The sequence below is a fragment of the Mustela nivalis genome (assembly GCF_964662115.1).
Source record: "Mustela nivalis genome assembly, chromosome: 6".
NCBI classification, from domain to species: Eukaryota; Metazoa; Chordata; class Mammalia; order Carnivora; family Mustelidae; genus Mustela; species Mustela nivalis.
This window is the reverse complement of record NC_139025.1, coordinates 114239248-114264536: the sequence shown is the minus strand read 5'-3', so window position 1 is coordinate 114264536 and position 25289 is coordinate 114239248. Positions and strand designations below refer to the sequence as shown.

At 36.2% G+C, this 25289-nt stretch overlaps 1 protein-coding gene across 35 annotated transcripts in view; it reads left to right on the top strand.

Annotated features, from left to right (window-relative positions):
• Positions 1-25289, top strand: part of MYO9A (myosin IXA) — a 275439-nt gene that overhangs the window by 225246 nt on the left and 24904 nt on the right. For 30 of the 35 annotated variants that reach the window (XM_082735681.1, XM_082735671.1, XM_082735676.1 and 27 more), the window contains 6 exons: positions 3682-3874; positions 5800-5928; positions 6699-6804; positions 7574-7705; positions 8645-8768; positions 10098-10151. In XM_082735681.1, coding sequence (XP_082591807.1) covers positions 3682-3874; positions 5800-5928; positions 6699-6804; positions 7574-7705; positions 8645-8768; positions 10098-10151 — 738 coding nt within the window. The remainder of the gene's footprint in view (positions 1-3681; positions 3875-5799; positions 5929-6698; positions 6805-7573; positions 7706-8644; positions 8769-10097; positions 10152-25289) is intronic. The other 5 variants (XM_082735684.1, XM_082735666.1, XM_082735688.1 and 2 more) reach the window with 1 other exon arrangement.

Below are 25289 nucleotides of genomic sequence, written 5' to 3'. Positions count from 1 at the left end.
AATATACATAGATGTTTGTGCCAAAAGACAAAAGAGCATTCATATCAATACCAACCTATCCCCAAACTAGAAAAAAACTAAATGTCCGTCAGCAGTAGAATGTATAAGTAAATTATGGCATTAAAAAAATTATGGTATATGGTTGACTCTTGAACGACATGCCCCACACAGTGGAAAATCTGTCTATAACTTTTGACTCCCCCAAAACTTAACTACTTATATAGCCTACTGTTGTTGATTAACACTTATTTTGTAAGTTATATGTATTATATACTGTATTCTCACCATAAAGTAAGTTAGAGCAAAGAAAATGTTAAGAGAGGGGTGCCTGGATGGCTCAGTGGGTTAAGCCTCTGCCTTCAGCTCAGGTCATGATCTCAGGGTCCTGGGATCGAGCCCCACATCGCGCTCTCTGCTCCGCAAGCAAGGAGCCTGCTTCTCTGTCTCTCTCTGCCTGCCTCTCTGCCTACTGATCTCTCTCTTTCACATAAATAAACAAAATCTTAAAAAAAAAAAGAAAGAAAGAAAGAAAATGTTAAGAGAATTATAAGGAAAGAAAATACATTTGCAAGGCTGTATTTATTTATTTTTAAAGCCTGTATTTATTTACTTGAGAGGGAGGGAGTTCAAGTAGGATGGGGAAGAGCAGAAGGAGAGGGACAATCAGACTCCCGCTGAGCAGGGAGCCTGATGTGGGGCTCCATCCCAGTACCCTGAGATCATGACCAGCAAAAGGCAGAAGCATAACCAGTTTAAGGTACCCACGTGCCCCATACTGTATTTATTGAAAAAAATCTACATATAATTGGTCATGTATGGTTCAACACTTGTTCGAGGGTCAACGATTTATATAATGGAATACTATATGAGCTTTAACTATTTTTACTCACAGACATGATGTTGAAGCCAGAAACTAAAGAGCACATACTGTATTATTTTATTTATATAAAGTTCAAGAATGAATGAAGGTAACTCGTGGTATACATATTATATGATACCATTAATATAATGTTCAAAAGTAGGTAAAACTAATTTCTATTGATAGGAGTATATATGCTGGTTATTTGTGAAAGTACATAGTGGCTGGGATGGTTTTGAGAATTTCATACTGCTGGTTGTATTCTGTTTCCTGACTTGGGTCCTGATAACAAGTGTGCATCAACTTTGTCAGTCTATCAAGCTGTACACTTACAGTTTGTATACCTTTATGTATGTATGTCCTACTTCAATGAATTTTTATTTAAAATATGTAAGGTAGTTTAGAGGGAAAATAACTTTAAAAACAGATGTTGGGTTTTTTTTTAAAGATTTATTTATTTATTTAACAGAGAAAGAGAGAGCACAAGAAGGCAGAGCAGCAGGCAGAAGTAAAGGGAGAAGCAGGCTTTCCACTGAGCAGGGAGCCCAACGTAGGGCTCGATCCCAGGACTCTGGGAACATGACCTGGGCCAAAGTCAGCTGCTTAACTGACTTGAGCCACCCAAGCACCCTACGTATATTGTTTTTACAAAGAAGACTCAATTAATTTTTTTTTCAGTTGAAAATAGTGAAATTAATTTCTCTTAATTTTAAGAAATAGAGTTTTTTCATGTTTGCCTTAAATTAGTTGGTTTCAAATCAAATGATTTAAAAAAAATTTTAATACTCTCCAGTATTTTGGGTTCTTTTTGCTTTCACAGATCTTAATTGACATTCCTAATTCTCTGGGGATAACCATAACATTTAAATAAATAGATTATGTATGTGTATATGTATGCATGTTTATATCACAGTAATAGCAAGAAGTTTGAAGTTTGTTTTAATCATTGCAGTGAGCGGTATTTATTTAACAGTTTATTGAGCATTTGCCATATATGAGATACTGTACTATGTGTCTTCATCTGTTACTTAATCTTTATAAGAACACTGTGAGATAGAAAAATGATAATTCTATTCCAAATATGAAATTATATAAATAACCTAATATAGTGACAAGACAAAAATTTTAATTTGCATCCTCTAAATATCTAAATGTCCTTTCTCTTCTACCTCAGTCCTGGAGAAGCTTTTCAGAGATACAGCTTTATATTAAGATAACTTAACATGCTTCAAAGTAGATATGCTGTTAATTCTCTTAAGAATTAACCGCTGGAATGCAGAGTATATGTAGGTGAAATTGCATAATAATATAAAACTTATGTCTTCCCTACTTGAAAGTCCCTGCTGCCTTTCTTTAGCTGTCAGGACAAGATCAAAGTCTGTGCCTTAGTACTTGAAGCCTTTTGTAATCTCTGTCTAGTGTTTTCTTATTTTTAGTTCAGCCATGTCAGATTACTTATAGTTCGTTTTGCCCAACTTTGTTCTGTGTTTTCTGTGCCCAAAAAGTTCTTGCCCTTTTTTCTTATGTACTTCTTATGTGCTTTCTAACAGTTAGGTTAGGCAGGCACCAGGTCTTCTCAAGGTCATCAGTAGTTACCCAGCCCAGTCCTTCCCAATCCAGTTGTTTTACTTCTGTGGTTCCATATTATCTAATAAATCTGTTGTTACTGTTTACTTATCACCGTGAATTAACACTGCTAGTCTTAACACTAGTCTTAGGGTGAAGACTATCTTATCTTACTTGATTTTGTTTTCCTGTTATGTAGCACATAAATGACAAATGTACTAACCTAAGACTGGAAGAGGAAATTAGGATCAATTCAAGCAATATCTTGAATGTTAGACTCAAGAATATTTACACCTTATTTTGATATATACTAGTTAACCACTAGTTTTTAGGAAACTAGATTATATATACTATGCAGTATATTAAAAGGGGAGAAAATGGATGTGGGGAAATTCACCAAGAAGCTGTTGGAAATCGTCCAAGTGGGTGGTCATATAAGTTTGAAATAGGGTGGTGGCAATAGAATAGAAAAGAAAAAACAGGGTGTGCTGACTGACAAGAACTTGGCACTGACTGATTGAGGACTAAAGGAGAGAATGTGTGTTGTGTAGAGAAGGAGAATGATGCAGGAGAAGGAAGAGACAAAAAAGATTTACAAAAAAGGCTTCAGTCTCAGAGGTAATACCCGGCATTTTTGTTTTTTGTGAATTACTTGAAATAATCTTCAGGATAAGTCTTTTGCAGTTGCATAAGCTGTAATTAGTAAGGTTATGTATGATATCAGATACACTATTGAAGTAAATAAGAAAAGGCTCGAACACGAATTGTGGGCCAATCTGTGTGCCTCTGCCCTTAGCTGTGATACCGTTGTTTAGTTAAATGTCCCTAAAGTTTACATGAACATCGAAGCATTCTTAAGCATCAGAAATTACTTACAGTTCTAATTCATAGCAAATCAGACTTTCTAGCAGTATGTTTAGCATGTTTAGCATACAAAGTCTATCCCCTTTCTCCCTTGTCCAAATCCCAACTTTACATGAGGAGCTTTTTAGGAGGAAGGGAAACAGTAACCTGTTGCCACTGCCTTCATTCTTTATCCCATTATATTTTGAGTGGATTCCTGATGGGAAAGGATTGAAGCAACCTCTGACTTGATATATATTGTCAGTATTAACCATAATTCCCTTTAGCTCCAACTCTTAAAACGATGCTCATGAAACTTCAGGGAAATAAAAATAGTTTCTCGTAAATAACTGGTTAAACACATTTAAAAATGTTTGAATGTATTTGGAAACAAAAATTTATCTTCCATTTAGTATGATCCAGAACTGTCATCTCGACAATTCGGGGTTGAATTGTCTCGTTTGACCAGTGAAGAACGAACTGTTCCTTTAGTGGTGGAAAAGCTCATAAACTACATTGAAATGCATGGACTGTACACAGAAGGGATTTATCGAAAGTCTGGTTCAACTAATAAAATCAAGGAGCTTCGACAAGGTCTAGATACAGGTAAGAGGGCGCTCTTCAAATCAAGACCAAATGCTTTTATTTAAATAGATCTTGTCATGCTTTTCAAGTTTTCATTACATGTTATTTTTTTGCATCCAGAAGAATGCCATCTTTTCTGTGGTGCTTATTAATCATTTTGTGGCTTTCTAAAAGTCTTTGTTTTTGTGTGGTCAATTTGGCAAATATATATTGAGTGTATCATTTGTATAAGGCACTATTAGGTACTTGACATAGCTCTCATTTAAATTCTTAACAATTTGGTAAGATGGTATCCATAATTTAAAAAGGAGAAATTTTAGCTTCAGGGAAATTAAATGATGATCTGTTGATGATGATGTAATGTACTGATATTTTTATGCTAATCTTCACAACAGTCCTGTGAATTAGGGATTATTATCCCTATTTACAGAGAAAGAAACTGAGGCTTACAGAGTTTCTTGCCTAGAGACTCACCACCACTAAGTGATGAAGCTGGGATTTAACCCCAGATGTTCTGAATTCATAACCTAAACTCCTGCCTATTAATCTTTATTACTCTGACTTCAAGTGTCTTTCTGATGCATGTTCTCACCTTCCTACATTCATGACATAGTTATTTAAACTGTTAATTAGTGGATTGAACATTTACCTGTGTAGAGCTATAGCCTCAGCCCTCGAATGTATATGCAGGAGTTGGGACTATGGTGTTATTGTCAACTTCTACTCTTTATTACTATAGGGAAGGAATAGATTTTGTTGTTGTGTTTTTTGTTTTTGTTTTTGTTTTTAAGATTTTATTTCTTTATTTGAGAGCGAGAGAGCAAGAGGGAGCAGGGGAGGGGCAGAGGGAGAAGCAGACTCCCTGCTGAATAGAACTCTGGGATCATGACCTGAGCCAAAGGCAGACGCTTAGCCTATTGAGCCACTGGCACCCTGGAATAGATTGTTTTGAATCACACTTAGATACAAAGTTTGTCTCTGTGTCTCCAGAAGCTACCCACGTGCTTTTTCCTTATAGTTTTTTTTTTTTTAAGATTTTATTTATTTATTTGGCAGAGAGAGATCACAAGTAGGCAAAGAGGCAGGCAGAGAGAGAGGAGGAAACAGGCTCCCTGCTGAGCAGAGAGCCCAATGTGGGGCTCAATCCCAGGACCCTGGGATCATGACCTAAGCCGAAGGCAGAGGCTTTAACCCAGTGAGCCACCCAGGCACCCCTGTTTTCTTTTGTTTTTTAATGAGCAAACCAGGGAGAGATTAGTCAGTATGAAAATAACATCACAAAATGCCTGGTAAAACCCAAGCAGGACATCCTGCCTACCTGAGATTCCATCTACTCTAGGTTAAAGGCGGTTGACAACAACTCGTCTCTCTTGTACCTTGTACTCAGCACAAGTAAAAAATCATTCATCCTATATCCTCTCAATCATTTCTTTTGTATAACCTTGGGGAGTTTATAAGTGAAAACAAAGTAAGAGAGTAAAAGTATGTTCATTACATTTCCTGTGTTCACTTATTACTGTCCTTTCACCTTTAAAAATGACTTAAAATTGGCGTTACTTTTAGAAAATGTCTTCTGGGCCTTTTTCCCAGCTGCTGTCCAAAACATTGCTACTCAAATCGTGGCTCACAGATCAATCCACAGTTTAAGTACAGAAACTAAGAGCAAGCATTTAGGAACATTTATAGTGGTATTTAACAGTTATTTAACATGAAAGCATGTGATATTTTATTTTACATACCTGTCAGTCTACAAGAGATTTGGAAAACAAAAACCTGTTCCTTGACCACAGTTAGAGGTGCTGTTACAAAGCATGGAATTAGATCATAGAAGATACTAGTTTGATTAAGAACATGAAGGTTCTTTTGGTGCTGATAGTTTTCAAAGTGAATTATTTGAAACTCTTTGTATGTTTGGGCTTTGTTGTTTAACTCATGTCTCTAAATAGATGCTGAGAGTGTAAACCTGGATGACTATAACATACATGTTATTGCAAGTGTATTCAAACAATGGCTTCGTGATTTGCCCAATCCACTCATGACCTTTGAGCTCTATGAGGAATTTCTTCGAGCTATGGGTAAGAACAGGCCTCCTGGATTCGAGGGAAGGCCTACACTTGGGAAAGGAACGCTGTCTTTATTATAAATTATTTAGCCATTCTCTAATGGTTTAGTCCATATAGATTCAAAAGTAAGCTTTTAACAGTCAATACAGAACTTACGGTGTATTCTCATCTAGTCAAATACTGAGTTTTGAGAGATTCATTAAAATGCCAGTCTCCTAAAAGTTTTCTGAGTAAGTCATTTCATTGCTTCTCACAAAGAGGTTTCAACTAACAAGGGCTGGCTTATGTTCATTTACATTGCGAATCTAGGCAAGAACTCTGCTGTCTATTTTATGCCAATCCTACCAGGTGATGGAGTTTAGTTTTTCAGTGCTGCAGTTATGTAGAATGTTGCTGGAGGCCTGCCTCAAAGTGTTTAGGCCTTGAGGCATGACTTCCCAAATTCCCATAAGAACAATTTATGAATTGCCTGACAATTAATTATTAGGGAATCAGTCTGCCACAAAATGTCTAAAAGAACTAGGACATCTCTTCCCTTTGCTGTAATAAGGATTACTGGGATATAGATTAAAACTCGTGAGACTGCTTAATGAATATAGAACTCAAGCAAAGGAAGATTAGTGGTAATGGAGCTGCTCTTTTCCTGCCATACAGGTACACCTGCCTCTCCTAAAACTTTAAAATTTAGAATCAGACTTCCCTGCTAATTAATCTGTTCAGGAGGAAGATGTAGCATAAGAGAAGGGATATTCAATCTTACTGGCTGTCCTTAATCTTTTTAGGCCTTCAGGAGAGGAAAGAAACAATCCGTGGTGTATACTCTGTGATTGACCAGCTCTCCCGAACTCATCTAAATACACTAGAACGGCTCATCTTTCATCTAGTCAGGTAATTTCAAGGAGCAAGGGAATGTATACTTGTTTTTCTTGGATTCTTTCCAGTAAGTGAAGAAATCCCTCATTTGGAAAACTGACAGATCTTCTTTTTCCTGTTTATAAAGTTAATGCCTCAAACAAGTGCTTACAGCTTACAATTCCTTGGAGCAGAAATCCTCAGCTGAGTTGGACTGTTGGTCAGGGACTTCTCTGCCCTATTTGAGCCATGTCACAACTTCAACCTCAGGGTGACACTGTGTAGCCTAGCCCGTTCTCATTCTTGAAAAGAGGTATATGTCTTGATATAATGTAATTCATAGGAAGTGGGGTTTAGAGAATTGACTGACCAAAGAGACTTCAGGATGGTCTCTCTACTCCGAGTGTAAATATCTGCAGTAGTTGGGAAGAGAGCCATCCTTATTTTGATTAGATAAATCTCTGGTACATATTAGATAAATGTTAGGTGAATATCTGATATGACTGTCTGAGAATGCCTTATAGTCTCTACTCTAGATTCTTCAGATACGTTCCTCAGGTGTATGGCAGTGGGTCAGAAATTTTCCTTGGGATTTTTCCCTTGGGATTTTTCTGCTGGCCTGTATTGCATTTTCCAGAGGCAAAGGAACGGCTTTGGGAAAGTCTACAAATGTCTCCTTTCAGCTGATATGAATACCTTTCTAGTACTCTGCGGCAGATGTCATACATCTTTCTGTCATGTCCTTTGCCTACATCCTTACTGCTTTCTTTTAATCCCCACTTTGGTGATTCTTTTTATTCCTTAGGATTGCTCTACAGGAAGAAACTAATCGAATGTCTGCTAATGCTTTGGCCATTGTATTTGCCCCCTGCATTCTTCGATGCCCTGATACCATTGACCCACTACAAAGCGTGCAGGACATCAGTAAGACTACCACGTAAGGCCAGTTACTATCACCTCCACAAGACCCCAGGGACTTCTGAGTCAGTGTAGCCACTTTATGCAGATATCAAACATAGTGAATGATTTCATAAGTTCAGATGTTTTTAAGAATGTTACTAGGGGCGCCTGGGTGGCTCAGTGGGTTAAGCCGCTGCCTTCGGCTCAGGTCATGATCTCAGGGTCCTGGGATTGAGTCCCGCATCGGGCTCTCTGCTCAGCAGGGAGCCTGCTTCCCTCTCTCTCTCTGCCTGCCTTTCCATCTACTTGTGATTTCTGTCAAATAAATACATAAAATCTTTAAAAAAAAAAAAAAAAAGAATGTTACTAGGCACTGTTGGGTTTTCTTATGCTGAGGATGAAAAATTGCTTTAGATTCTCTTAAGCTGGACATCATTTGGTTTATAGGGTCTTTTTAAATTTAGCTTTTCTTTAGGAATGCTTATAGTCTCTAAAAATATTTTCAAATTCCATTTTACCAAATTACATATACTCTGTCTCTTCCTATAATTTAGTCTAACTGGCTCTGAATCTCTTTGGCCTTAGAACTTCAGTATTTCTGTATTTCACTTTAGCCTGTTTTTATGGGCCTCTGCTTTCCTTCTAGAGTAATGGTTCTCAACCTTGGCTGCAAAAGGAGCTTTAAAAAACCCTAGTCTTTGTGACCTATCCTTAGAGAGTCTAATTTAATTGATCTGGGGTGTAGCCTGGACATTGCAACTCATAATTGCTTCTCAGATGGATACTGAAGTGCAGCCAAAGTTGTGAACCACCATTATATAAACCTTGTATTAGAGCTCATAAAATAAGGAATGTTGATTTTTCTTTCATCCTCCAAACGTCTGCCACATTTAACTGAAAAGCAGTCTGGGAGGGCTATACTTTATTTGACTTGCTTCAGCTCTTAACAGTTTTTTTCTTTTTCCTCCTATTTCAGCTGTGTGGAGCTGATTGTTGTAGAACAGATGAATAAATACAAGGCTCGTCTCAAAGACATCAGTAGCCTGGAATTTGCTGAGAATAAGGCAAAGACCAGGCTGTCACTGATTCGTAGATCAATGGTAAGATGTAAGATGTGGAATTCGGGGGAAAGAGGGAGCCTTCCTGAGGATTTTAAGTGTGCATTTATGGTGTAAAGAGAGGTTGTTCTCCAAATCTTTTTCACATGGAGCAGTAAAAAGAAACCACTCTATCCAGGGTACTATGGATGCCTTATGTTTGATCTTTTAGTCATTATATATACAGACTATATGCAGTTAAATGTGTAGAATTTTTAAAATCAAGTATTTGGATAAAATGTTGTGGTTTGATAATCTGTCCCGTTTTCTTTTTCTGTCCTTCCTGTGAAAATTTAACCTACCCTGACTTTTCCTCTATTTCCTTCCACCATCTGTTCCCACCCTCAACCATGTCACCTTTGATGTTCCTGCCAGTACTTCTGCGATGTGAAGAACTTAAACATATCCAAGAATGTGATTCATAAGGAAATGAAATTCCATCTATTAGTAGATTGTTATCAAATAAACACTTTTAAGGGTTTATTGTTAGATTGTTAGGTTTTGGGAAAAGCCTTGCAAAAATTATCATTTATTTTCTCCATTTGCCCACTTTCCCATTTAACATCTTCCTTTGTAACCAGTGACCCATATATAAACAGCTTCAGTTCTTAATGACCAACCATCAGTAGGGCCTGGATAACTGGAAAACTGCTGCCACCTTAAAGTTTAATCATTTGCTTTCCCTCCCCTCAACTGTAAAACAAAACTATGGTAATGAAGACCCAGTCCGATCCCCAGTAAATCTCTCAAGAAGAACAGTCTTCCCTGTCATCATATGCATGCTTTTCCTGGGACCCAGCAATGCTTCATCCGTATCATCATGATTTATACTTAGATTAAAATAACTCTGTTTCTTTGTTTAGTACTTAAACTGCCTGGCACAGAATAAATCCTAACAAATATGTCAGTTGATTAAATTAGTGAAGGGTCTTCTCTAAAAGCAAGCATAAACATTGAGTTTTTCAGGCAGTAAAGGTATTAAATGAAGTTAATTGTAGGACATTATTTGAAAATATTTTCCTTAGAAAATGAAAACAGAGACCCCATTTAAAAGTGAAACCCTGTCTGGTAGTCTGAATTTTCAGGAGCTCAGTTCTATGAGGCCCAATTTAGAAGAAGAAAGGGAAGAGGCCCTTTACTCTAATGCTACTTTTCAAAGCAGCTAGACATACGGTGCTTGCTTTTTTTTTTTTTTTTTTTTTAATTTTTAAACTGGTGCTTCAGAAGATGGATATATTTGGTCCTCTGAAAGATTAAACCTTCTCTTTTAATGGGGCAATGACATGTACATTCTAACCTTCTGCTTTCCTTTTCATGTCCTTCCTAATCCAGAAACCTGTACTAATTGCAGTTAGATTTATGAGCATTACCCGCAGTTCAGTCTCGGTATGTATTAATATTGCAATGTGTCACAGCCGCTTTACATTATTGTCTCTCATCCATCTAGGAGTTGTTCTGCTCTGTCTATCATCCATGCCTGTCCACCCTCCATGTACAGCCCCCGTTAGGTCCCACTTCCTGACCAGTCTTCACTTGTTTTTCTCCTACTCTCTTTCTTTAGAATCTCCACTTGGATTCCTCTGTATCATGCAGTTGAACAGTATCCGTTTACAATATACTAGTTTTTGCTCTTTGTCAGATAAAGCACTTGGTGGATTTCTTCTTTGGTTGGATCATTAAAGGTGAACATTGAAAGCATTGAGATATCAAATTAATTTCTGCTCAAGAACTTTATTCTTATCCGTCTCCTTCTCTTTATTACTTGAAATACCTATTGCTACTTGTAGCATCCTCCATCGTTAATAATGCTTATTTGTCCATTCCTATCTGTGACTTTGATGGGGAGTTCCCAAACATAGAAGTGAGTTCCCAAACATAGAAGTATGGCTCTTACCTGCTTACCCTTTTTCAGAAAGAATAGCAAATGGTACTGAGAAAATTGATAAGACTGGTTCTGGACTTATATTTCATAGTATAATAGAGCTCATACCCAGATTTAAGAACACTGGTATATATGGAAACTAATTTCAGAGGCTATCCATCTGTTGGTAACCAGTTCATTAAGGATCTCATTTTGCTGGGATATAAACACCGGCCAGTTTTGCTTTTTACCTAGTAACTGCCTGCTGATCCTACCATGTCTGACTCCCCTTTCTGATTGGATGTCAATCACCTTTGCAGCATCTTGTCACTATTCACAGTGTTTAAACACTGCAGTTTCATGCCAGTATTTAAGAATTAGTTGTCTTTGTATTATAACTTGTCACAGAGTTGATTCAGTACTCTTACCAGTTTTTCCTAGGACAGTATAGACCTTAATCTGGGGCTGAAAACTTATGGGTGGGTGAGTAGACTCTTTTTATCACACACATCTGCCCTCCCCTTTTCTTGTTGTTTTTCTTCCTGGTGTTGAAACTAGGAGGAGTAATAGTAGAGGCAGAATTCTGCATGCTATCCCACTGGTGAGGTGGCAGTCCTCTTTCTTGGTTGTTCAACACTGCTGTTCTAGCTCATTGTCAGTAGTCTAAATGTAGGTGAGTGGTAGCTTCCATTTACCCTGCTAAAAGCAAAGTCAATCCTGTCCCCATTTTTATAGGCATTGGCAATCCCTTGGAAGATTTGGTTACATCTATGGACGAAACCTGTTGATGGCATTCACACCATGGGACTCTGATGTGTATGTCTTTTTTGCCTCAAGACTTTATAATGAAATCTACCTCCCAGTAGGGCCTGTAGGCACATTGGGGGAAGGGTTAATTTTTCATACCTCTTGGAACAAGGCCCCAGGAACCAGGACATAGTCTTGCCTATGTCTCTACCTGACACATCCCTACCATACTTTCTCCCTATTTCTCTTTTCCCTTATATATAAGAGGGGCAAATCAGTAATTCATTTGCCTATACACAGATAACCAAATAGGAAATGAAAAATGGGTCTGTCTTTCTTTTAGATAACCTCAAACTTTGATTCTCACCCTCTGGATTCAGGTATGACAATAGGGAATATCCTGTTTTCATAAACTCCATATTCCCCTTAAATTCCAGTAACCTCCTCTTTTTAACCTTTTTTAGATTCACACTGTATTCACATGGAGGGGAAAGTGTTATGATCATTGTTTTATGATAGGAGCTGATTCAGTAAACTAGTACTTCTCACTAAATCCTGAGAGAATAAGTTGGTACCAACTACATTTGGCTTCTTAAGCTAAAAGAAGGGGTACTTAATTATCCTCAGCTTTTGGCCTTATCCACAATTTTGGAACAGGAGGAAAAATCCCACTTAATGTTCTGTTGCTTTTGCATTTAGCTGTGGTAAAGGCTGTAAGCTCAGTCTTTTTTTTTTTTAAGATTTTATTTATTTGACAGACAGAGATCTCAAGTAGGCAGAGAGGCAGGCAGAGAGAGAGAGGTGGGGGGTAGAGGGGAAGCGGGGGAAGCAGGCTCCCCGCCAAGCAGAGAGCCTAATGCAGGGCTCGATTCCAGGACCCCGGGATCATGACCTGAGCCGAAGGCAGAGGGATTAACCCACTGAGCCACCCAGGCACCCCTGTAAGCTCAGTCTTAAGTACAAGACTGTGTCTAGTACATATTTAGTTATTTAGTAAGCATCTATGGAATTGACTCTTAAGAATTAAAAGAATTAAATCTATGAGAGATAGCAGTGACTTTTTAGCATATCCACTACAAAAAGACTAATAAAAGTCAATAGTGTTCATGTATTCATAATTCTATTCCATAATTAAATATAGTAGTGACTTTTCTGAAATGTACAGTTAAATGCATTTATGAAAAGTATGTTATATTATTGCCAATGTGAATAATCATTGGTTTGGGTGTTGAAAGATGAGTAGTAATCTAACAAATGGAGAAAAGAAAGAGGGGAAAGAGACTTCCAGAGGGAAGGAAACATGAAATAACAATCTGCGAATAGTAACTACCTTGTGTAGCTAGCACTGGGACAGCAAGTAGTGTGAAAGCAGCAGAATAATTTGGAAAAGTAGATGGGAACCAGAAGTGCAACATTAAGAATTTTGAATTTGGGCGCCTGGGTGGCTCAGTGGGTTAAGTCGCTGCCTTCAGCTCAGGTCATGATCTCAGGGTCCTGGGATCGAGTCCCACATCGGGCTCTCTGCTCAGCAGGGGGCCTGCTTCCCTTCCTCTCTCTCTGTGATCTCTTCCCTTCCTCTCTCCTACTGTGATCTGTCTCTGTCAAATAAATAAATAAAATCTTAAAAAAAAAAAAGAATTTTGAATTTGCTGCTTTGAAAGAAAATTTGGGAGCTAGGGAAAGATTTTTAAGTAGGGGAGTGTCACCATCATCTTTTTTTTAGTTATCATCTTTTAGAAGATAACTGGTAGCATTCTGAAGAAGAATGGATTTGAGATAGGCCAGACTGGCAGTCATATATTAGGTAGGAGGCTCTTGACTAATAAATCACTGAAGTAGGTTGAATCCTGATCAATTGATTTTGAAATGAATTTGAAAATATCTTTTCTGCCACCATGCAGAAAGAAGGTCATTAGGTTTATAGCATAATCTTTGACTAGGATGCTCCCAGACTAGGATTTCAGGAATATGATATGCTCATTGTCTCATCCAGTTATGCCTTTCCTGTAACAAATGGTTTTTTAGTTTATTTATGGTATAATTTAAGGCATAAATGTTGATTTAGAACTATTTAAGCTAATATAATATGAAGAATATCATTTGAAATAAATTTTAGTTATCTGTAAAACCTTTGCAAATTATTCTCTTGAAAAATGTTATACACAAAGTTTTCCATAACCAAACAAAGTTTGGGATATGATGTGTAGCACTTCCAAAACTTTGACCATGTAATGCTTTTCTTCGTAACATACCTAGTTGAACAAGCTTTCTAAGAAAGGCATTTAAAAAAAAAAATTCTAATTTTTTAAACAGAATCAGTTGTTACTTTATTTACTTAGTTTGGAATTTATAAATTGCTCTCTTTTCAGGATTTTACTGCTGGGCTTAAAGTAGCAATGCTTATGAATTTTGCATATTGTAGGCTTATTAAAGAACTTATCTGCATGCCCCTGTTAGAAATGAGCATACTTTCAATTCTGTATTAACATGGATAGGTAGATCTGTGCGGTTAAGCTTTGCAATTGACTACTAAAAAGATGCTAGAAATGTCCCTCCAGACAGTAAGTATTAATAATTGGAAAACCAAGAATCAGTTGAAAAGTGGTAGCTCATCATTAGTTTTTGATGTAGCTAATGATGCACTATATGTTGGCTACTGAACATTAAAAAATAGCCTGCAAAAATAAATAATAGAGGACACCATCAAGAAAGTGAGAAGAAAATCCACAACCCCCCCCCCCAAAAAAAAAAACCCTCTAAATAGCTCTGAAGGAAAGAGGTATTAGAATTGTGGATTTACTTGACTCTAGCAAATGGTTTCATCATTTCCTTATGTTAATGTATGGTATCTAAGTCTACCATTGACATTCAGGTAACTTGACATAATAAAAATCAGGTTCAAGGAGTGAAGATTTTCTCATTACAGAAACATTCTTATTTCTGGTACTAACTAGCAGGTTATTTTTTTTTAAGATTTTATTTATTTATTTGACAGAGATCACAAGTAGACAGAGAAGGAACCAGAGAGAGTGGGGGTGGTAGGGGTGGGGGTGGCAGGGAGGGGAAGCAGCCTCCCCGCTGAGCAGAGAGCCCACTGTGGGGCTTGATCCCAGGACCCTGGGCTCATGACCTGAGCCGAAGGGAGAGGCTTTAACCCACTGAACCACCCAGGTGCCCCACTAGCAGGTATTTTTGTAGTTTTTTTTTTTTTTTTAAGATATAATTGACATCCAATGTTGTGTTAACTCTAAGCATACAACATAGTGATTTGCTTTATGTTTATATTGCAAAATGGCTACCACAGTAAGTTTAGGTAACATCGCCACACAGTTATAATTGTTTTTTCTTGTGGTGAGAACTTGTAGTGTTATCTCTGTTGAAGAACCCTGCTCTTTCTATTTCTCCCTAACCCCTTTCCAGAGGTCATTATAGTATACAAGAAGTGTTACTTACATCTGCATGCAGTACATGTGCAAGGCCAGTGGCAAGGAGGATTAGGCACAGGACCTTTGGGGGAGAGTAAACAAAAGGGAAACCGTATTTGTGTTCTGTGTGTATTTGTGAAAGAAGCACCTCTTTCAAAGCCTTGGAATAGTCTTATTCTCTCAGATGGGGACAAATAAAAAGAAAAATTAGTAGGGAATTCTTGTAGATAGAATTACATAGGAATGGAAGAAGTACAGTAATATCTTGGAAAGGAACATTACCCTTTTCAGGAAACCTAATAGTTAGGTTTGAAGAAAAAAAGGCAGAATGTAGGAAGTAAGAAAATATTAAGGATTACTGTGATTTGAGGATGATAAGATTATATGTCAGAGATGAGAAGGTAAAGAGTTTACAAACTCTTTAAAAGAGTTTAAAGAGTGATCTTGGAAGGTTGTGTGTTTAAAGAATAAGAAATACAGAATACTAGAAAAAAATGATTGCTTTTGGCTTCCTGTGTAATTCTTGCTGCTAGAAGGAGATACCATGATTTTGACGTTGCAGAACCCCCCCCCTTTTGTAAAAAGATTTTATTCATTTATCAGAGAGAGAAAGAGAGCGTGAGCAGGAGAGGCGGCAGGCTGAGAAGCAAGCTCCCTGCAGAGCAAGGAGCTGGATGCAGGACTCGATCCTCGGACCATAGAATCATGACCAGGGCTGAAGGCAGACACATAACCAATGGAGCCACCCAGGTGTCCCATTGCAGACTCTTTTTAAATGGGCTTGGAGATATGATATAACCTATGTCAGGAATCCACAGTCTGCTACACTTGGGGAACCACTACTCTATAGTACCATGATACTACTGGCTCACTCACTGCATTGTATAGAAATATTTGATGTGGATAACTCCTTTTCATGTGCAAGACATAAATACACACAAACACATACTGTTGTGTATTGTGATAAAGTGAGCTAAATGATTAGTACTTACTAATTCTCATTATCTGATGAGTCATAATTACAAGCATTAGAATTTTTTTTAATGAAGTCTGGTAACCTAATTATAACACCATGTAAAACAACCCATATTCTAGAAAGCCTTGGATGTAGGACCTTACTTACCAGGAAAGTAGCCTCCTCAGGAAGAGGTCTCATAATCCATTTCCTTGCTTCCTGTTTTTGTGACTTAGCAAAAGACGCAATAGTGATCTTCCATCTTGACCCAAAGTACTATTTTGGGGTAAAATTGCTTTGTGAGGAATCTGGAATTTTTGTTTTTGCTAGTTATATACAGTCCTGTCTAGGTGATGCATATTTTCTTCTCCTTATTCAAACAATGAGCAACGTAGTACTTTTCTTGGATCTTCATTAAGTATTACTTCATAAGGTATCGTGACTCCCTGGTGAGGATAGTACATGTTTTTCCCTACATAGCCATCAGGTTTTTTAAGGGCGATGCAATCCAATCCTTTATAGCCACCGCATATATCTCGTATTTTCTTCTATCTTTAACCCTTTGGGCTTATTTTGACTCATAGTGTTGAATTTCTTTGTGTCCCATCAATTGTGCCTTGCCATTCCTTCTCACATACTTCCTCCATCATTATCCTTAAAGCATTTTCAGAAGAAATCGAAACTCTCTCATAAGCCTTATTCATTTTAACACTTTTCTCTTCAAGCCTTAGGAGAAAATGGAAATGCTGCGCCCAACTGAAGATTATCTCAAAGAGGGTATCTTCATTTAGATCCTCCATAATAAAGCATTTGGTTCCCAATATTTTTGTTACAGTAAGAAACATTTTTGCAGACTGGTCTCACAGAATAGAGAAGCCTAATACAGAGTCACAGAATTCTGACCCAAATCAGATAATTAAGGATCTTTGTTTTAGAATATGATTCTTAGAAAAAGTAGATAGTAGAATCATAAAGACTTTTCTCAGATAAAATACGGCAAACTTGTATGATTAGATGACTAAATTTGTGGGTATTAGAATGTTCTAAAAGGAAGGGAATGAGGAATTAGATAGTACTGTGTACTGCATGGTGAGAATACTCAGGAAGAAGTACTTAATTCTACCTTGGCGTACTGGGAAGGCCTGTAGAAGAGGTGACATATGAGCTAGATCTTGAGGAGGCTGAATTAACCAGATGAAACACATGTTGGTACAAAACATACATGGTATAATTCTTGAAAAAACTAACTAGAATAGCTAGAAATTGGATATGTAATTACACAGAAGGGAGGCCTTAAGTTAAAACCAAAATAGGCTTTGTTCTGTAGCATACTGAGACATTAGCAATGTGGGGCCATGTGGGTAAACTAGGACTCACATGGTCTCATACTGTAGATAGTTTAGTACTTAACATAAGTTTTGGTGCTTTATATCTTACTTTCATATTTGTGGGAATGAGAGATAATGTTAGGTTTTTTTTTTTTCAACCATTAATCTTAAAATTTCCTCCTGGATTCCCTTCAGGTTTCTCAGTAAGTGTTACTAAAGAGTACCCTAAGATTTCAGGGCCATCTGTTGGGGTGGAAATTTTATTTCTAGCCACCGAATGTCCTCCTTTTTAGGGAATAATTGGTACCAAGAAAAGATTGTTTGAAGTGAATGTGTTCAAATAACATAATTAATGACTGGTCTAATGTGTATATGCAATAGTTCGTGCTTATCTATGGTTTGTGTTTTCTTTGGTTGTTATCCCTGGTCAACCATGGTCCAGAAGCAGGTGTTCTCCTTCTGACATGCATCAGAAGGTAGTAGTAGCCTAATGCTACAAGGCTTACATCATTCATCTCACTTTATCTCAATCATGTAGACATTTTATCATCTCGTGTTATCACAAGAAAAAGGATAAGTACAGAATAATAAGATATTTTGAGAGAAAGACCACATTCACACAGTTTTATTACAGCATATTGTTATAATTGTTTTTGATTACTTATTGTGCCTAATTTATAAATTAAACTTCATTATTGTAATTGTGTATGGGAAAAAATATAGAGAGAGTTCAGTATTATCCTTGATTTCAGGCCTCCACTGGTAACATTGGAATGTATCCCCCACAGAGAAGGGGGGACTACAATAGGTATAATTATATACCTGCAAAGAGAAAATGTATACTTTTTTATCTGCCCATGAAATATGCTCAAAATGAGGCCACAACAGGGTAGTGGCCACACAGGTATTTGTTTCATTGTCTTTGAAACTGTACTTGTAAATTTTGTATCATCTTTAAGTGTAAAATATTTCATAAAAATTTTTAGATAAAATAATAAATCTGTGGGAAAACATCAGGCCACAAGAAAAACCTCAAAAGCAAAGAGGAAATTATTGAGTAATTTAAAAATTACTATAAAAACACTATCTTGAGTTCCTGGGATATGTAGCTAAAGCAGTGGTCAAAGGAAATTTTTTTGCCTTTGAAACTTAACAAGAAAAAATAAACATCTAAATCAGGCTAGAAATAGAACAACAAAATAAACCTGAGGAAAGGAGAAAGAAGAAATTAATGAAAGTAATTGCAGGAAGCACATTAGAAACAACAAAAAATGGTGAAACCAATAAAGTTGATTCTCTGACAGATCATTACCTAATCTAGCTAATCTTTTGCACACAAAAAAATTTAAAGGCAACAGAGTATAGAATGGGCTCTGGACTAGACTTTTTATGTAAATCCCAGTGCCAGTTTACTAGCTATTTTGTGATGGGCAAGTCATTTAATCTCCATGCTTCAGTTTTCTTATCTATAAATTGGGGTTAATAGTACCAAACTCACAGTTAAGTGAGTTAATGTTCATAAAGTTCATAAGAACAGCACTTGACACATTGATTTATATGTATGTGTATATATGTGTGTGTGTATATATGTATACATATATGTATATATGTATCAGTAAAATACTTGATATATACATTTAGAACTTTCTTATCTATTACAAGTTAATTACAAGTTGAAATAGTAGCAAACATAATTCAGTAACCCATAAACATAAACCTTGAGCAAGTGGGATATAACCTGGAATGAAAGGGTGATTCTGTATTGGGGTAACTGTTAACATAATCCATCATGTTAATTGATCCTCATAGATATTTAAAAGGCATTTGATATAATTATATAGGTATTATTTTTTTTAATTCTTATTAAATTAGGGGTATACCTGTAATTCCTTAGCATGGTAAAATATATCTGTCTCAACCCCAAAGCCAGTATATTACTTAATGGAGAAACACTGGAAGCATTCTGATTAAAATCAGGAAAAGACAAGGATGTCCATTATCCCCACTGTTATTTGACATTGATTGGAGATACGTTATTTGACATTGATTAGAGGTACCAGCTAATGCAGTTAGATGATAAAAAAGAATCAGAGTTACAAAACTTGTTAAAATTATCACTATTTCTATTCTGATTTTATTTAAGACTCAAGAAAACTAAAAAACAATTTACAGATTTTAAGATTATTCAGTAGGGTGTCTGGGCACATTTAATAGTTAATAACTTCAATATATACAACCATTTGGGTGATATAATGGGGAAAAAATGCCCATTTGTATTTATGTTTGCATACCCATGTGCATAATTTATAAATTAAACTTTATTTTTGTAATGTATGTGTGGGAAAAAATATAGTATATACAGGGTTCATAAAACCAACATAAATATACCAAGAAATATAGTTAACAAAGAAACATGGAAGAAGAAATATGGACGATAAAAAGAAAGCCTTAAAACCGAAGAATTAAAAAAAAATTTTTTTTTTAATTAAAAAAAAAAACCTGAAGAATTACAAAAGCAGGCTTTAATAATTGCATTTGGAAAGGAAGACAATTTTATAGGGGTGTCAGTTCTACCTGTTCTGTTCCAGTTCAGTTATTGTTCTAATACCCAACAGCATGAGAAAAGGGCATCTTTTTAGACTTAAATTCAGACTTACAAGGAAACCATGGGCTGCACTTGGGATTAGAATCACTTAAAATGATGTCAGGCAGTAAGCACAGCATGCCAACAGACAGCTTAAAGTCTTTCTCTTCTGCCAGAATCCTTGTAGCCGTCCGTCCGGCCATACAACCATCAAGGGCTTAGTTATCTTTAGCCTCCCAAGTTGCAGCTCAGATGCAGAAAAAGAGATCCAGATGTTGTGAATGCAGATCCATTCTGCCTTAGAAGTTTCATGCCTCCATGGGAATCAGTGTCTTTTATAAAATTCCATAGACGTGGTTTCCAAGGTCCCTGTAAGGAATGTGTCTAAATTAGAACAGATGGCACACTCAGGGAAGTCCAAATATATGGCTTTTGACCAGATATTTATAATTTATTTATCATTGCTTCTTTAGATGTAATTTACCAATCAAGGTAATTTTTGCCAGAGGCAGTGTATTTAATAACATCGTTTTTGTGCTACCTTTATCAGGTTTACAGGGATCCTGCAGCTGTAACATTGACCAAAGATCAAATTTTCATAAACAAGGAAGGAGGCTTATCTTTTTTTTTTAAGTTTTTATTTTAATCATCCAGTGCTCATCATGATAAGTGCACTCCTTAACCCCCATCACTTATTTCACCATTCTCCCCACCTCCCCTCTGGTAACCATCAGTTTGTTCTCTGTAGTTAAGTGTCTGTTTCTTGGAGAGAGAGAGAGTGTGTGTGTGTGTGTGTATGTGTCTCTTGTTTCCCCTTTGCTAGTTTATTTTGTTTCTTAAATTCCACATACAAGTGAGATCAGTTGGTATTTGTCTTTCTCTGACTTATTTCACTTAGCATTATATTCTCTAGCTCCATCTTAGTCGTTGCAAATGGCCAGACTTCATTCTTTTTTATGGCTAAATAGTCCATTGTATTCATATACCATATCTTCCTTATCTGTTCATCAGTCAGTGGATACTTGGACTGCTTCCATATCTGGGCTATTATAAATAATGCTTCTGTAAACATAGGGACCCATGTTTCCCTTTGAATTCGTATTTCTGTATTCTTTGGGTAAATACCCAGTAATGCAGTTGCTGGATCATAGGGGAGTTCTATTTGTATGTGCTTAAAGAACCTCCATACTATTTTCCACAATGGCTATACTGCACCAGTTTGTAACCCCACCAACACTGGACCACTCCACATCCTTGCTAGCACCCATTATTTCTTGTGTTTTTGAGTTTAGCTATACTGACAGGTTTGAGATGATAACTCATTTGTAGTTTGGATTTCCATTTCCCTGATGATAAGTGGTGATGAGCATCTTATTAGTCTGTTGGCCATCTAGTTCTTTGAAGAAATGTCTCTTCATATCTTCTTCCCATTTCTTAATTGGATTCTTTGTTTTTTAGGTGTTGAGTTGTTCTTTTTTTTATTTGTATAGGTTCTATATATTTATATTGGATACTAACCCTTTATCACATATATTATTTGCAAGTATTTCCTCCCGTTTCATAGGTTGCCTTTTGGTTTTATTGTTTACTCCACCGTGCAGAAGCTTTTTATTTTGATGAAGTTCCAATAGTTTATTTTTGCTTTTGTTTCCCTTGCCACAGGAGACATACCCAGAAAGAAGTTACTGTGGCTAATGTCAGAGAGGCTTATTGTCCCGTACTGTCTTCCAGGATTTTTATGGTTTCAGGTCTCACATTTAGGTTTTCAGTCCATTTTGAATTTATTTTTCTGTATGGTGTAGGAAAGTGGTCCATTTTCACTCTTTGGCATGTTGCTGCCTAGTTTTCCCAACACTATTTCTTGAAGAGACTCTCTTTTTCCCACTGTATACTATTTCCTATTTCATTGAACATTAATTGACCATATAATTGTGGCTTTTTCCTGGATTTTCTGTTCTGTTCTATTGATTTATGTGTCTGTTTTTGTAATAGTGCTATACTGTTTTGATTACTATAGCTCTGTACTATGACTTGAAATCAAACTTGTGATGCCTTCTACTTTTCTTTTCTTTTTCAGGATTGCTTTGGCTATTCAGAGTCTTTTTGCTTTCATAAAAATTTTAGGATTGTTTGTTCTAGTTCTGTGAAAAATGCTGTTGGTATTTTGGTAGGGATTGCATTAAATGTGTAGGTTACTTTAGGTATTGCAGACATTTTAACAATATTTGTTCTTAAAATCCATGAGCATGGAATATCTTTCCATTTCTTTGTGTCATCTTCCATTTCTTCATCAGTGTTTTATAATTTTCATTTACATCTTTGGTTAGGTTTATTCTTAGGCATCTTACTATTTTTGGTGCAGTTGTTAATGGGATTGTTTTCTTAATATCTCTTTCTGCTCTATTATTGGTTTATGGAAATGCAACAGATTTCTGTATATTGATTTTTGTATCCTGTGACTTTACTTAACTTTATCAGTTCTAGTAGTTTTTTGGTGGCATATTTAGGGTTTTCTTTATTTAGTATCATGTCATCTGCAAATAGTGACAGTTACTTCTTCTTTACCCATTTGGATACCTTTTATATATTTTTGTTGTCTGATTGCTGTGGCTAGCTAGGATTTTCATTACTTCGTTGAATAAAAGTGGTGAACAGTGGACATCCTTCCCTTGTTCCTGATGTTAGGGGAAAGGCTCTCCATTTTTCCCCATTAAGTATAATGTTAGCTGTGGGTTTTTCATATATGGCCTTTCTTAAGTTGAGGTTTATACCCACTAAACTTACTTTGTTGAGGGTTTTTCTCATGACTGGATGTTGTACTTTGTCAGATGCTCTTTTCTGCATCATACGGTTCTTATCCTTCTCTCAATGATGTGATTTGTCATATTGATTGATTTGTGAATATTGAACCACCCTTGAAACCCAGGAATAAACCCCATGTGATCGTGGTGAGTGATTTTCTTGATGTATTGTTGGATTTGGTTTGCCAGTATTTTGTTGCAGATTTTTGCATCTGTGTTCATCAGAGAAATTGGCCTGTAGTTCTTTTTTTATTTAAAGTGATATCTTTATATGGTTTTGGTGTCAGGGTAATGCTGGTCTCATAGAATAAATTTAGAAGTTTTCTTTCCCTTTTCTGTTTTTTGGAATGGTTTGAGAAGAATAGATACGAACTATTATTTAAATGTTTGGTAGAATTTGCCTGTGAATTCTGTGAAGCCATCTGGTCCCAGACTTGCTTTGTCAAGAGTTTTTTGCATTACTGTTTCAGTTTCTTTGCTGGTAATTGATGTGTTCAAATTTTCTGTTTCTTGCTGTTTCAGTTTTTGTAGGTTACATGTTTCTAGGAAGTTATCCATTTCTTTTAGGTTGCCCAATTTGTTAGCATATAGTTTTTCATAATTTTTTCTTACAATCCTTTGTATTTCTGTGGTGTTGGTTGTTATTTCTCCTCTCTCATTTGTGATTTATTTATTTGAGTCCTTTCTCTTTTTTTTCTTGATAAGTCTGGCTAGAGTTTTATCACATTTATTGATTTTTTTTTTTCCCCAAAGAACCAACTCCTGGTTTCATCCATCCTATTTTTTTAGTTTCTTTATCAGTTATTTCTGCTCTAATCTTTATTATTTCCTTCCTGTTGCTTATTTTCAGTTTTGTTTGTTCTTTTTCTATTTCCTTTAGGTATAGGTTAGGTTGTTTGATTCCCCCTTAAAACCACTTTTGGTGCATCCCAAAGGTTTTCTTTATTTTCCCCCCATCTCCAGACATTTTATTTTATTTTTTTTATCCCAAAGGTTTTGAACTGTTTTGTTTTCACTTCCATCTGTTGCCATGTACTTTTTAATTTATTTTTTGTTCAATTTTCTTTTATTTCCTTGTTGACCCATTCATTTGTTTAGTAGTATATTATTTAACCTCCACATATTTGGTCTTCCAGGTTTTTTCTTATGATTAATTTCAGTTTTATTTGTGTTCAGAAAAGATGCTTGGTATGACTTAAATCTTTTTGAATTTGTTGAGGATTTCTTTTTTTTTTTTTTTTTTTGTTTTTATTTAAATTCCAGTTAGCTAACAGGATGGTGCGATATTAGTTTCAGGTGTATGATACAACATTTCAGCACTTCCATTTAAACTAGTGCTCACCACAGTAAGTACACTTGTTGAGGCTTGTTTTGTGTGGCTAATATGTAATCTATTCTGAAGAATGTTCCATATGTACTTGAAAAGAATGTATATTCTTCTGTTTTTGGATGGAGTATTCTGAATATATGTTAAATCCATTTGTTCTAGTGTGTCATTCAAAGCCTTTATTTCCTTGTTTTTCTATTTTAGATGATCTGTCCATTGATGTAAGTGGGGTGTTAAAGTCCCCTACTATTACTGTATTAGTATCTATTAATTCCTTTATGTTTATAAAATAAAACAAAATAATTCCTTTAGGTTTATTATTCTCTGCTTTATGTATTTGGGTACTCCTCTCTTGGGTGCATAAATATTACAGTTGTTTTATCTTCTCTTTGGATTGCCCCCTTTATTATTATATAGTGTCCTTCTTTGTCTCTTGTTACTGTCTTTGTTTTAAAGTCTGTTTGCCTATTATAAGTATTGCTGCTACTTTTGACATCCATTTGCACAATAGATGTTTCTCCATCCCCTCACTTATATCTGCGGGTATCTTTAAGTCTAGAATGAGTTTCTTGTAGGCAGTATAGAGATGAGCTTTGTGGTTTTTTGTACATTCCCTCACCCTTTGTCTTTTGAATGGAGCATTTAGTCCATTTACATTCAAAGTAATTATTGATAGGTGTGTATATATTGTCATCTTATTAATTGTTTAGTGGTTATTTCTGAAGTCTTTCCTTAGTCTACTAACCCTTGTGTCTGTGTCTCTCTCTCTCTCTTTCTCATGATTTGCTGATTTTTAGTGATATATTTGGATTTATTTCTCTTTATTCTTTGCATGTTTATTAGTTGTTTTTGATTTGTCATTACTGTTAGGTTTGTATATAATCTGTTCTGCATATAAGTTGATGGTTGTTAAAGTCTGAACCCATTCTTTACTCTTCTCCATGTTTTAGGCATATGGTGTCATATTTTACATCCTTTTGTGAGATCCTTGACTGATTTTTAATTTTTTTTATTTTTTAATTTTTTTTTAAAGATTTTATATTTATTTGACAGAGAGAGAGAGAGTGATCACAAGTCGGCAGAGAGGCAGGCAAGAGAGAGGAGGGGTGGAGCAGGCTCCCTGCTGAGCAGAGAGCCCGATGCGGACCCTGAGATCCCACAACCCTGACTGAGATCATGACCTGAGCCGAACGCAGCGGCTTAACCCACTGAGCCACACAGGCACCCCTTGACTGATTTTTTTTTTTAAAGAAATGTTCATTTTTACTACTTTTGTGTTTCTTGCCTTCATACTGTCTTTTTTGTCTTTCCTTTCCACTCACAGCATCCCCTTTAATATTTCTTTTGGGGCTGGTTTAGTGGCCATGAACTCCTTTAGTTTTTGTTTGTCTGGAAAACTCTTTATTTCTCCTTCTATTCTCAATGATAGCCTTGCTGGATAAAGTATTCTTGGCTGCAGGTTTTTCCCATTCAGCACTTTGAATATATTATGCCAC